The sequence below is a fragment of the Tetrao urogallus genome (genome assembly GCF_951394365.1).
Source record: "Tetrao urogallus genome assembly, chromosome: 6".
NCBI classification, from domain to species: Eukaryota; Metazoa; Chordata; class Aves; order Galliformes; family Phasianidae; genus Tetrao; species Tetrao urogallus.
This window is the reverse complement of record NC_136819.1, coordinates 44,499,976-44,514,255: the sequence shown is the minus strand read 5'-3', so window position 1 is coordinate 44,514,255 and position 14,280 is coordinate 44,499,976. Positions and strand designations below refer to the sequence as shown.

The following is a 14,280-nucleotide window of genomic DNA, read 5'->3' as shown; positions in this document are numbered from 1 at the left end:
ACAGTGGAATGAGCAGCTATTTGTCCTAGACCTTCTGATGTTAAGTGATATGCTTTTATTTGGAGTATTCAGGGTCTATCTTTGGAGAGGGGTGGTCTGATTATAGCTCAGAAGAATGATCATGGTGGCATTGAAGATAGGCATTGGCATATTCTTCACTGAGACAGTGGTTGGGCTCTAGAACAGTCTCCCCAGGGCAGCCTCAAGCTTCCAAAGTTCAAGAAGTGTCTGGACAGTGCTCTCAGAATTGTGAGTTTTTGGATGGTCCATTTTGGAGTTTGGACTTGATGATCCTTATGGTGGGTCCCTTGCAACTTGAGATATTCTATGATCCTACAATTCCTGCTCATTTCTCACTGTTAGAACCAATTCAGTCTCACTGCTAAAAGGCCTTTTGAGAAAAAAGTTTGTTACAAATAAGACTCCAAGGTTTCAAGTTCAAACAGCATTAGATTTAATCATGTTTAAACATTACACCTTCAGTTCAATCAGAAAAGCTTTGTATGTTGTCTGAGTTTAATGTACCCTCGTACACTGCTGAGCTCTGCAAACACTGTTTCCTTGAGCCTTCTGGTTTCAATCCAGTTTCTCTAGGAACAAGGAAATACGTTGCAAAATGTTATTTACAGTGCTGAAAGAGAGGAAGATGTAGCTGTCTGTCAGCAGGTACAGAATGAAACCATTTTCATTTATCTGCTCCTTTAATTTTATGCCTTTGTGAGTAGTAGGCATTTTTAGATTTACCAAAAGGTACAAAGGAATGCCATATTCTCATTTACAGCATTACAATGTCATATCTGTGTTCATATAACACATGCTTATATTTCATGCATCAGGAAAAAAAACAAAAAAACAAAAACAAAAGTTGTGTTAGTACTCTTATGCCAGGTAGAGCTGCCTGTATATCAAGATGCTCTTAAATACATCCTGCCTCAGAAATTTATGATGTGCTTCTTACCCAATGGAGGAATAGCATATTTATTTGTTGTCTATTTTCTTCTAATCCAACAGAAGATTAAAAACATTTTATAATGCTATTATAACTTTTTTTTTTTTGTGACAAGAATAAAAATGTCTTTAGTAGTCATTAGAACTTAACATTTGATTTGGCGCATGCTTAAAATGTAGTCTTTGAATATGAGGCACTTTGTATGAAATGTTCTTCACAAGCCTGCTGGCTTTTTCATGTTTAGGGTGAATTTCTTGCACAACCAATTAAAGGCAGAATATGAAGGGCTGCATTCACACACTAAAGAACTGAAAACTTCCTTGAACAACTCTCAGCTGGAGCTGAATCGTTGGCAGGCTCGCTATGATGAGCTGAAAGAACAGCACCAGTCCATGGATATCTCTCTGACCAAGCTGGATAACCACTGTGAGGTGAGTAGCAATAAGTAGGTACATTGCTGGATTGGTGTAAGAGAGCATCCATTGTTCGAAATTTCTGGTAAATGTACAGAAAGTCAAGCTATATGTTTATAACAGTATGCCCTTATATACTCTAGAGTTGATCTGTTTGTATCTTAGGTTGCTCTGCTGTTGTGTTAGCTTGATTGCATTGCTGCTCCAGAGAAGTCAAGTATAGGGTAGAAATTCATCTGTCTGTCTTGTTCAATAGCTGCTGTCACGTCTCAAGGGAAATCTGGAAGAAGAGAATCATCATCTTCTAAGTCAAATTCAGATGCTGAACCAGCAGAATCAGATGTTACTGGAGCAGAACATGGAGAACAAGGATCAGTATCATGAAGAACAGAAACAATACATGTAAGGAAAAGAGTTTTGAATTGTGATCCCTGAAAAAGTGTTTTAGACAACTGTAGAATACTAATCATCTATTAGAAGAAGAAGGGAGAGCAGAAGGTTGACTGATCTACTTGATACCTACCTAGAAAAGGAAATATTCAGAAGATTTTCCATAATGGGAATATGCTACAGAATTTCTTTGTATTGCCTTACACGAAAGTACAGATAGCTCTTTTTAAATAATGCAAATGAATCCATGTGGAGAACTTAGCTGTAAAAGCTGGAATGCTAAAACAAGCTTCTCAAAGAAATCTGAAGAACCTGAGAAAGAGCTGCGTTGCAGCAGGAGTCTAGTCTTACTAATTTTGTGTTTCAGTTTCCTAAGTAAGGCTGTGTCTGTCAGTGATTTGTCAGTGGACTGTAAATAAGATTGAACAATCAGCAAATAATATATATATGTATATATTTTCCTAACATCCACTCGCCAAAAAAAGCTACGTTAGTTGTTACTGAGTAATCTAACTTAAATCTACTGTTGTTCTTTCACCTTCCGTGCTTATTGCACAAAAGTCACTCACTAGCAAGCTACACAGATTATTGTACTTTTCTGTATAGTGAGTGAGCTCAGTAGCATTCTGAAGCTTATGTGACAGGAGGATATTTCATTCTCTTTGCTCTCTTTGGCCTTTTGTGTTTGATTTCATACAGATAATTCAGAATATGCTTTTTCTTATCATAGTGATAAACTAAATGCCTTAAAGAGACACAAGGAAAAACTTGAAGAGAAAATAATGGATCAGTACAAGTTTTATGATCCTACTCCAAAAAAGTAAGTGCTGTTTGGGTTCAGTTTTGCTATTGATGTACAGATTTGTGAGGGTGAGAAAGGTCTCTCCATAGTGGGAGACAATTGGAATTTCATCTGAAGTGAGGACAGAATATCATCTCCACTTCTCTCTTTGGGAATGGTTTGCAGAGTGAACTTAAAAGCCCTGATCTAGCTTGTGTTAATAGAGAGTACAGTGCCTCACATGGGGTTCTGTCTCTTAGTACTGGAATCTGAAACAGTACTAACTATAAAAGAGGCACTTTGCCATGCTCAATATGACGGCCTTGAGAAGTGCACGCTCATCCTTCCACCTTTGAGAAGGTGGAATTTCTTCTGGGATTGTTTTGTTTTAAATCTGCATGGCAGCACAGTAGTTAAATTAAGGAGCTCCAAAGTTCTGTGATGACTTATGCCCATAACTAAAAGCAGCAAAAGTATATCAGAAGGTACAAATTTCTCTGCTCTTAATTCAGAAAACAGAATTCCAACAGAAATATCTATGCATTTTTCCAAGAACTGTGGTGGATGAAACTTAAGTGAAATAATGTACACAGATGTACAGAAGATATCCTTCATGTGTTTTTATAGAAAGGGAAGAAAGGACTACAGGAGAGACTAAGAAGCTTCAATATTGATAGCTCATTTAGTGCTAGTGCTAAAACAATGCTGAGCTGGTGGTCAGGTTCTTGCTTTAGCCTCAGAATATTTAAGTTGCTGCCACAACAGCTCTGAATAGATGGAGGATATGAGATCCCGATGAATAATGTTTGGTGATGTGTATATAGCTCCTCCTGGGGGACGGTTTTACACAAAACAGTCTCTTGCCTTTGTTTTGAAACTGCTTCATGACCAGCACTGGATTTGTGTCCCAGACGAGTTCAGGGACTCCGTATACTCAACAAAGCAGCAGCAGCAGAAGTTTCATGAGCTTCTGTTTCGCAGGATATGAGCTGTCCATCAGGGAGAAAAGGCTTGCTTAATAACAAAAAAGAGACAAGCTAATTCCACCTACGTAGGTCAAGCTGATACTGGGAAAAAATTCTTAGAGCAGTTTTCATTTCTTCAGTTTTTGGACTTTTGCTGTTGTAAAGCTTTTCTCAGAGTTGAAATGACTTGTGTAGGCCCATGTGTATAATTTAGATTTCTAGCAGAGGGAAACATTTGTTTTTCTCGTATCTCTCATACTGAAGAAATATTTCTGTAAAATAATTTAGACTTCAGGAGAGAATTCTAAAAGTTCATGCTCCATCTTTCCAACCGGTTCATGACAACAAAAAAATAAGAACGTAGCTTGGTGGCTTTAGCACAGCTGTAAACTTCTTCATGTAGTGTTTTTTGAATCCTGTTCCCTAAACCTCTTTTATTAGGAAAAACCACTGGATTGGAGCCAGAGCCTTAGTCAAACTAATCAAGCCAAAGAAGGAGTCTACAAGGGAGCGGTTGAAGCCAGCAGCAGAGAGTCCTCTATGGCATTCTGAATCCCCAGAGACAGTAAACTCTCCATCTGCCTCGCAAAAACTGAAATATCAACAAGAATCTCAGGATAATACTTCTCAAGGGTCAAACTCTGTGGAAGAGAGAGAGAACCCTGGAGGTTCTGCAACTAAAGGTATGCAATGCTCAGCCCAAGTTTATGAGCCAAACAGGTTTCTGATGGTTTTTTTTTTAGTTATTTTTCTTAAGATATATTGATACTGCATCACATAGTTTTAAATCTTTCTTTTTAGTAAACTAGTGTTTGATTTGTTTCTTTTATCTGCTTCTTTTCCCTTCAGCTTTTGTACGGTTTCATAGTTGATCTAAGCGTGTTGTGTAGTACTGAGTAAGTTGATGAAAAATTTTCACGGGGACTTCGCGACAGATCAGTTTAAAGCTGATCCATGTAATTTTATGGTCATATTTATTAACATCTGTTCAAGTAGACAAGGCTGGTCCTACAGCCACTGCCAGAAGATGGCGCACATGCAAAAGAAATCATGTAGAAAATGCTTTTTTATGGTAATATTATTTTGGAGGATGATGCAATGAGTTGACTTGGGATCAAATTAATTTCTTAATGTAAAAAGATGAAATAATTTTTGAAACATTAAAAGGAATAAGAAAGACAAAATGATCTCTCTGGCAGTTACTTTCTGCAGTAGATCAGCTATTCCTAGTGACAGGGAATTTAGAAGACAGCTCCTCAAAATAAATACACTGTAGTCTTTATTGAAGAAAATACAGAAACAAGTTTTACTTATTCTATTGAGATCACTTTTTTCAGGTTCTGCGTATAGTTTTTTGTCCTAGAAGCAATTTTGAACTTAGTTTTTATGTAGTATTTCCTGCATCACGGCTGGGAGGTGCAGGAGACAGAAGGGGATGAGCCAAGGAATATAGTTGCTGCTACAGACTACTACAAGTATCTGTTTGTTAGTTTTTGTTTTGATTGGTTTTATGTTTCTTCTTCTCCTTTCTTGGAGTCCTTTGATTCACCTAAAATAGTGCACGTTCCAAACCATCCACGTGGTTCTGGGAAATGCTAGAAGTTTGTAGTCTGCATCTGAAGTTCAGCCTGGAAATTTGGGGTTGGATTTCTAATAAAAAAGCCTTCACCAAGTGCTGGAGGTAAAATCAAGAGTGAAGCCCCAGAGACTTTAAGTGAGACATGCTTATGTTGAGATGATGAGCACCAGTACTAAAGCTAGAAAACATCTAGGAGATCTGAGTATATAATCACCAAGGAGCATGCAGACCTGTCTGATTCTTTGTCTTTTAATTAAAACATTGAGGGGGTTCTAACAGTTATTTCTTAATGAAGTTGCTTATGTTTTATGTATATTTCTTAATCTGTGCATTAAGATGAGTCAGATTAACTGTGGTTAATTATGCATTAATCTGAGTCCTCTAAATAGATGTTAGTCTTTGTTTATCCTCTGTCATTTCTTACTGGTTGTGCAGTGTTTAATCTGTTTTAAGACACTTAAGCTTTACATACATGGGCTTTTTTCACTTTTTTTTTTTTCTTCTTCTTTTTGGGATACCTGGGTGATTACAATTTAGCTGTGCAGCGCAGAAAGATTGCCTTTTTGAGAAGCAAAAGCAAGGATAAAGAAAAGTCTCCTAAGTCTCCATCGAATCACCAGTCTCTCTCTAGTCGGCTCCGGTTCTGGTCTTCTTCCGACTTCCCGCCCTCTCCCAATGAGCCTTTTTCTTTCTCGGAATTGGGAGATATCTAACACCTTTTCTTTAGTATTTATCTTCATTTACTTCTGACAAACATTTTAAACCCACGTGCCTTAAAAGAACACACACCTTGATAGAAACACTCAGCATGCCTTTACAGTACTCTAAATACAAGCACAGATTAGTGAACGTGGACTTAAGTTTTCCTGTAGAAGATGAATCACTTTTGCACACTGGATCATTTCTTCAATGCAGCACAATTTTAGGGGACCTCATGGCATACAGTTTGCGTATGTATATTGGCTGTGGTGCATGTTATAAGTAAGTGGAGTTGCTGTGCGCTTGGATATTTCCTTGCAGTCACGTACTTGCGTTGTGTCCAGTTGAAGTGTTGAACTGATTGCTGCTGCTTTGCTTTCTGCAATGTTACAGACCTACTAAAATGCAAATATAATATGTAACCAGTTTCGAAACTTGGAGAGTTTTCCAATACTTTGCACAACTAATTGCTAATAATGGCATTTTTTTTAACATCGTTGTCTTCTTATAGGTAGCCTAACTTTGAATATAGAGTGGAAGCTACTGGGAGAATTCTTCCCATAAAGTGTCTTGAAGTTTGCATCCTAATCTGCTGTTTAAGGAGTTCATAGAGCTGTGAAATTAATCTTGAATTGAGCAGAAAGATTAAATCTTAGCTGTTTCTGTCTTGAGAGATGTTTTCAGAAAAGGACATTTGTTCTCTTAATGTTGGAAATAACCTCCTTCATGGATTTATTGCCTAGAATTCTTACTGCCTGGTAGTCATTAGCTGGTAACTTCTGAAATGAACCAATGGCTTCTATCCCTGCTCTGTATTAAGAGAGGGAGCAGTGTGCAGCACAGGCAATGTGCTGTGATACATGAGAAGCTCAGCAGAAACCCAGAGGATCTGTCTCATCTCCTTTCTCACTCCTAGAAGTGATACAACCAAGGGCAGTGACGCATAAGCTTCTTGCTGCCCAGTTAGGGATTTCATAGTGTCTTTGTCAAGGGCAATTAATAATTCTGGCATCTGTGAAAGATGTTAAGTGCATTTTTCAAGTCAGTTAGAAATGTGTTTTTGCATGCCAAACTTTAGCCAGTAGTTGCCCCAGTAAGAGTGCCATCAACTTCAATTCTAAGAGAAAGTGCAGACGCTGTGCTATGGAGCCCACACAGACTGTGGGATAAAACTTTTTTTTCTGAAGCAAGTTTCCAGGAGTCATCTGATATGACAGTAACTTGGTCTGCTTTCTCTAATACAGCTTTGCTGCTACTCTGTGCTTTGAACTGTTTCTTGTCTGCGAGTTTATTTTGACCGCTGCAATCTGCTGTGTTTTCAGCTTTTAATTACAATCAGTTAAGCACATATTCCTTAAAAATGTATGAGAACCTCAAACCTTGCATCTCATTAAAGCTGTTTCCTGTAGTTAATGCCCTAAATTTTGTTCTGTTTTGCGGGTGCCTTGAAGTGTTACAAGAAATGAGGTGACCTACATCATTACTAGGAAAGATGTCGCCAGCTTTCTGAATTTAAGTAATATTCTAGCAGGTAGTTTTTGTGTGTTCTTGCTAAGATCCCATGAATTCCACCTAAAAGGCACTGCAGCAGAGCATTGCAAGAGCAGCAGTTTTAACCTTGAAGAGACCATGCTGTTACTACAGTAAAGATCTAAACCTGAAAGCAGTTAGCTTAGTGTGCAAATCACAATAGTTAATTTCCAAATCAATGTATTTTCCTTTTAAACAAGTCACTCCATCCTTATTCTCTTTTGTTACTGAAATGCTTATAAAATGTACCTGTAAGGAATAACGTTATGGGAATTTCACACCTCAGTTATTTTTTCTGCATTCAAGTCTTTGATCCTTTTCTTCCTCATTTCACAGTAACTTCTGCATGTATAATACCAACCCTCCCACTGGCACTAAACAGCCCTTGTCACTCCCACACTTTACAGAGAGCACACATGATTGAAAAACTGGTGGCAGAAATTTGTTGTTCAATACAAAACTGGTTATGGGAAAGCTTGCAAACGTCGCTCCTCTGTTGTGCAGTTTCTTTGTGCCTGCTTGTCCTGTTTGTATGAGAAGGTAAATATGCATCTCCTAATGCTGTTTTTCAATGACTCGTTTTATTTCTCTTTCTCCCCCCTCAGTGCTAACAGATCTGAAGCAAAAGAGGAGTTCCCATCATGGGAGCGGCAGTGATACTGTTGAAATCTCAGCAGACTCTGAGACCAAACACTCTTGTGTGGAGCTGGGTCCCAGGACTTGCTCAACCTCAGCTATTCACCTGCACACTTCCACCCCCATCTCCAGGGTCCCAAGCAGACCGAAAGGTGTGCTCTGCATTTGATCTACCAGCTGTTTGTACAAGTCAGGCGACTTTTTTGTTCTTGAGTAAATCTTGGCTTCTACTGACATTCACGTAAAAAACCAGCACAAATCTTTTCACTCTGACTTCATCTGTTTAATTGATGAAATCCAGAGTTTTCTTACTCTTAATGCCATCAACTCCACAGACCACATTTTGTTGTTAGTCGGTTGTACCATGGTTATCTGCCAGTGACTCATAGCAGTGGTTAGAAATTGGCTGCTGTTCCTGTATTGGCTCTAAAATCCACTTGATCATCTCAACTTTTTACATTGCTAGAATCTGTTAGAGACTGACCTAGAGGATTGGTCTTCTTTGTTTAATACTGCCTTTCAACTTCGGTGTTCTGACTAATTTGTGTTCTTTTTAGGCTATAACTCAGAAGATAATCTATGTGACCAGTCCCCTGAGGTAGAGTTTGCAAGCACCAGACAGCATGGTAAGATTGTAGCATACAGAAGTGCTCTAAGACCTCTACATTAAGGCTTCTTTTATTTACACCCATGTGAGCTATCCTTAAACATTTTAGTTAAATATTGTAGGATCAGTGCAGTAATGCAAAACTGTTTGGGGATTTTGGGTCTAAACATTTATTTTTTTTCTTTTGAGAAGCTTTTAGTGGATGTTTTCCTAAAATGAATTTTCAGAAGTAATGCTGACATTGAAACAAAATTGCTTTGCCTCAACAGCAGACACTTTAATGCATCCTGTACCTATTTGTTGCTGATCTTTCTGAACAGTGTTGTAAGGAGGTAGATCAAAAAATGAATTTATATATGTATATATAGAGGGGAAAGGGAGAATACATGGTGGAAATGGTCTAACAGCAGCACTGCCTGCTCAAAGATTTGCAGAACACTTAATTTGCAAGCTGCTTACCAGCTTCCTCCAAAGAAATGAGCTGAGAGACAGCTTACGATATGAACTTATTCAATATTAGTGTTAATTTGTTTATAGTTGTTGTAAAAGTATGGTTTTTTGGTGCAAAAAATAAAAGTGAGAAAAATGAAGTCATCCTGAGCAACTTGACTTGAAAAATGGGAATGATTTCTACTTCGTCTAGACTTTGTTCATCCTCTGTATATCATGTTGTTAGTGTTTTCAGAGTGACTCGGTTGTACAGGTCCTATTTTCAGAAGGCAGACTGCACCCAGCTATTGTAGAAAAGCAAAAGAACTTCAGTTTGTTAAAAGGCTTGTTTCCTGTTTTTCAGTGTCCAGACCAAGCAGTCTAGAGAGCAGCAGAAATGCATCCAGCAGTAGTTCACCACTCAATTTGAAAGGTAAAGCTTTTACAGCTGAGTTCTAACAAACAGGAAGTGAAATTACATGAAATTGTGTGCAAAGTGCTGTTTTCCTTCCAATTAAACTTGAAGACTGTTTTGAAATTTAATGATTATACAATCTGGACATGGCTGTCTTGGGAATCAAAACACTACTGGCAAGAAGTATTTTTCTAAGACTGATTCTGGCAAGTGGTGGCTTTTAAGGCAGGCAGTCTAGGTTTGCCTCAGTCTGACTGGCATCATATTGTGGGAAGTAACAGGCTACTCTTCACATTCTTTTTACAGCAACAAATCTCTGCTCTTCTTCCTCTACACAGCTTGTATAAGTAATCAGTGCACTCTGACTTGCTAAAATTCTGAGTCTTTGAAGGGTAAATGAGATCAAGTATTGTGGAAAATTCCACTTTTAGCTTTCCCACTGCCAGGTTTTGGCACTCAGATCACATAGTCATGACTGAGAGATCAAGTGGCGCAGAGGTGGTAAAGAGGCCTCCTGGATTAACTATATTACTCCTGTTCTTTGGGCAAGTAGCTGTGCTTGGTCAGCATAGGGACTCAAAGAAAATAAGACGTTTACTAATTCTGATTTTTTATGAGTTGTGGGAAGAGAAAGTAGTGACAGCAATGCCACCTAGTCTGTGTGGAAATAGCCCTATGTCGTAATGTTCCTACCTCAGTAAATCTGTTGAACAAAGGGAAAAATCATCGTATTCATGATTTTTTTGCAGGTTCCTTAGATCATATTCATGGTAGAACTGAGAGCCTCAGCAGTGAAGATATGGTGCCAAGCAGAGAGGTGCCAGCCTTGCTCCGAGACCGCTATCCCTTTCACTCTGCTTCTGCCATCGTAGACCCTAGCAGCAGATATGAGTCCTCCTTCCACAGGAATGGTTCGATCTCTTATGATATACCTCAGAAGAGTGCTCCATCTCAGTCTTACACGGGCAGGCAGCGCTCTGCCTCACCTGGCAGTGAGATGGTAACCTTGGAAGAGTTCCTGGAAGAGAGCAACAGGCTATCTCCACCAAGTGTAAGTACTTCTTGGTGCCAATAACCTGCTCAAAGCTGACTGAGGGGCATAAAGGCATAGGAAAACCAGGAAACAGAAGATCCTTGTTTGTAAGTGTGAAACTTCCAGAGAACTGTGAATTTTGCATATTGAAACTTGAAAGTTAACTAGTTAATAACAATTAAGATTAATTTTACGCAGTGCTTGTTCATTTATTCTGCTGTGTTGGCTGTGGCAAGTAATACAGATAACTCACTGCAAGTATTGTGTATTGAACTGGGGCTTTTTAAAAGCAAATACTTGTTTTGAGTTTTTGTATTATATCATCAGTTTTGAATTCCAGCTATTCTTCCCTGTGAATGGATAAGTTTTCTGTGATTTTTAGCTGTTAAATATAATTGGAAATGAGATCTAACGGTAGTTTTCAATAGAGAATGCAGTTATGAAATTGTCTCCTGATCTGAAAAGGCCATCATGGCATTGATAATATTTTTCTTGCTAAAGGAAATTTCCATTGCCTTCACCATGCTGACACTGTTCTGTTGGTTCAGCCACTGCAAGAATATGCTACACTGTAAGGTGCTTGGCCAGAGAAAGGAGGCTTTTTTTTCTTTTTTTTTATGGCATTTGTTTACTGCTCAGATACACTGTAGAGTAGTAAAGTGGTGCAGTGTTAAGCATATTAATATCTTAAGAACAGTTCCCTGGAAATGTAAGTGAACGGGTGTTTCTGTTTAATGAATGCCTTGGTAACAGTGTTGAAATCAGCAGAGCTGTACTGTTCTGTGACATCAATAAATTCTTGTCCTTGAAGTTTCAGAGCAATACTTAAATATGCCTCTCGTTCTTTAGTTATAATAATTTTCATAGCTTTTAGACATGTTTAAAATTTGATTTTTATTGTCTGTGACTACTTGACCACATCTCCGTTTTCACCCTGTCATCCTTGTTCCTTTTCAGCATCGACGCAGTTTAGATGAGAGTGAAATGATTTCATTGCACCAATTTCTGTTAGAAGCTGATGCACTGTATCCCTCTTGCTACACCCTATGTCCTTCCCTCCGTCAGGAGCCTTCGCAGTTGCTCGAATCACTCCTCATTCATTCATGTCCTGACTGCATGAGAGACAGAACAGACAGGGGAAATAGGAGATCCACTTCACTGTATATCCCCAGGGTATCCATTGTTCTTGCTATGAAGGCAACAGCTTCCAACTTACCACAGCTTTTGCTAGCATATTAATACCTATAAAAGCATATTGTAACTCTCAGCTGTTACTTAAAGACTAAGGCTGCCAGATTACTTGCATTACTTGCTCATAAAGTATTTCCACTGCTTGTTCATAAACACATGTTTTTGGAGAATGAGTAATTCTGTAATGTTAATGTGCACAACAGCAGTTCGAAGTGAAGTAAAAATGACCTTAACACTGTAACATTTAGTTGAGCATAGAAATCTTCCAGCTGCATTTCAACTGCTATTCCTGTTGATAGTGTTCACTTGCAGCAGATGAGTTTTGTAACTGGAAGAAATGGTTGGAACTTTAATTAAATGAATAGATTAAGCTTTAACATGCTCCCTAGAGAAGAGTGAAGAAATATGTATCCTGAGCATGTGTCAGTGCATTTTTCATGAAGACAGCATGTGCTTTAAGTATTATGAGTATGCCTCATACTAATAGTCCAGTGACAGCTGATCAAACATGACCATTTTTTATTTGCATGGACCATCCCCATGAGATATGCAATACTCATTTTCTTCTACTGCCAGGTTAATTGTCTGACTTGAAATTTGCGAGTGAGGACAAGCAATCATTTTTCTGTTTTGTAATGCACGTTTCATTACGTAGTACATGCACCTTTTAACATATGTAGCATATTGACTGGGAGAGGTGAGGAAATCCAAGGCAAAAGCAATGAAACTTTCTTATGTTGCTAGCAAGGTTTTTTTTTCTTTTTGTGTCTGTGATATCACAGAGTATTACCCAGAGGAACTGTATTCTGGAAAGTGACAGAACATCATGGATATTGTTGAAACCAATAGAAGATTTCATTCTTTTCAACAATAATGTTACAGTGATAGTGGCTGATGTGATAGGAAGCAAAAAGGCTGCTGCCCAGGTTGCTAGTGAAGTGAAAAGTCTTCAGATTTATGACAATTAGCCTGGCAAGTTAGGCTGTCACAATTACTTATGATGAGCATGTTATCCCTTTATTTGAATTTATATCCGTTGCAAGCATTTGTGTCTTCTATTCCACATTTACATATAAAATCTGTGGTTTTGAGTCTCTTGAAATAAGTGAGAAGGAAGATTGAATGAAAAGCTTTTCTTGTTTCTTTGCACAGAAGGTGTTGTCATTAATGTAACACATGCTCATTTTTTCACAGGACACCTCCAGTAACAGAGAGGATTTGCTGAGTGATTATTTTAAGAAAGCAAATGAGCCTTCAGCTACTGGGATCCCACTGGTTCAACCGTCAAGAAAGGAGGCTGCCAAGATGATGCCCGCTGGTCACGTTGCTCCAGCTGTAAAGATGGCTGTCACTGGTGAAGAAGGAAGAACAGCTAAGCCTGGAAATTACATGAAGCCGAACCTCAGACAAGTCGAACCTGAGCCTCTGGCAAATTCCCAGGGCCCCCTGAAGCCTCCTCATGTGCCACAGCAGCAATCCACCAGTGCTGTGCGGCAGACAGCACAGCCACAGCAGCCTGGGTCGGTCAGCAGGAGGAGTACCTCACTGAGCAGGGCGTTCAGCTTAGCATCTGCAGATCTCCTCAGAGCCACCGGCCCAGAGGCGTATAGGCAGGAGAGCCCTCAGAAGTCGGTAGGAGACTTGCGTGGGGGCAGGGATGCTGTCTGTCAGTCTTCAAGAGCTTCTGTACCAACAAGCTCTCAGGCAACCTTAAGAGAGAGGCCCCAGTCAGCGAAGATGGCAGGTTCCATGCAAGGTGTTGATTCTCGTTGTCGGCAGCTTGATGCAAGGCGCCTTTCCCTGGCCCCACCAAAAGATGAGAGGCCGCTCTCCTTCCACCAATTTTCTGCCTCACCTACCGCATCCACCAGCAGTCTGAATGTGCAGCAACAGGAGCGAGTGAACCCTGGGCAACACTACGCACCCACACCACACACTCCCTCTAAAACTAAGCCTAAGCCAGCCCCTCGTACTGGGGAGGGGGCCACAGTGGGCTCTGCCAGAGCTGTTTCCACTAGTACTGAGGGAAATACTTCCCTAGGGCAAAGCCAGGGTGATGTCCTGCTTACCAAGTGCCAGGGCAAGCTGCCAGATGGCAGCTGTGGGGCTTTGGAGGAGCCTGTGAGAGGAAGCAGCTCCAGCAGCACTCCTGGGTCTTCAGATCCCCAGGGGGATCAGCAGACAGTTTGGTATGAGTATGGCTGCGTGTAACCTGTGGGTGCAGCTTGTAGTATATATGTTTGGCACTGCTGATGTTAGGTAGTCCTTGTCTAGACACTGTGCCAGGTCTTAAAAGACATCACCTGCATGCTGATCTGAATGTTCTCCGGGTACTGTTTTCTTGTTGGACAAAGTATGATTAAGAAAAATAAGGAGCAAACTCCCAGTCCATCTTTTGACACTGTTGTGCCTGAAATGAAATGCTTGACCCAATCCCACAGCAAACTTGGGACCTGATTCTCACAAATGCTGAGCGTTTCCATCTGCAGAAGAATCTTAGCAGGGTCCTCTGTCATTGCTGCACTGTGCACCCCTCCTATCTGCATTAAAGAAGAGTTTCACAGGTAATTCACACATGTGCTGAAACCAGCTCCGCCTTTAATAAATAACTTAAACCATACTGAAAAGGTCATACAAAGGCCAAACTTCTTCCCAGAAGACAT

General features: G+C 39.7%; 1 protein-coding gene across 1 annotated transcript in view; it reads left to right on the top strand.

The window, feature by feature from the left end:
* The window catches only part of CCDC88C (coiled-coil domain containing 88C), a gene marked incomplete at both ends in the record, with an annotated part of 85,372 nt that extends 71,544 nt beyond the window's left edge, over positions 1–13,828 (top strand). Inside the window, 10 exons of the mRNA XM_079536791.1 lie at positions 1,194–1,380; positions 1,619–1,764; positions 2,483–2,572; positions 3,940–4,181; positions 7,912–8,094; positions 8,500–8,568; positions 9,343–9,411; positions 10,143–10,444; positions 11,384–11,599; positions 12,812–13,828. Coding sequence (XP_079392917.1) covers positions 1,194–1,380; positions 1,619–1,764; positions 2,483–2,572; positions 3,940–4,181; positions 7,912–8,094; positions 8,500–8,568; positions 9,343–9,411; positions 10,143–10,444; positions 11,384–11,599; positions 12,812–13,828 — 2,521 coding nt within the window. The remainder of the gene's footprint in view (positions 1–1,193; positions 1,381–1,618; positions 1,765–2,482; positions 2,573–3,939; positions 4,182–7,911; positions 8,095–8,499; positions 8,569–9,342; positions 9,412–10,142; positions 10,445–11,383; positions 11,600–12,811) is intronic.
* Between the last annotated feature and the right edge of the window lie 452 nt (positions 13,829–14,280).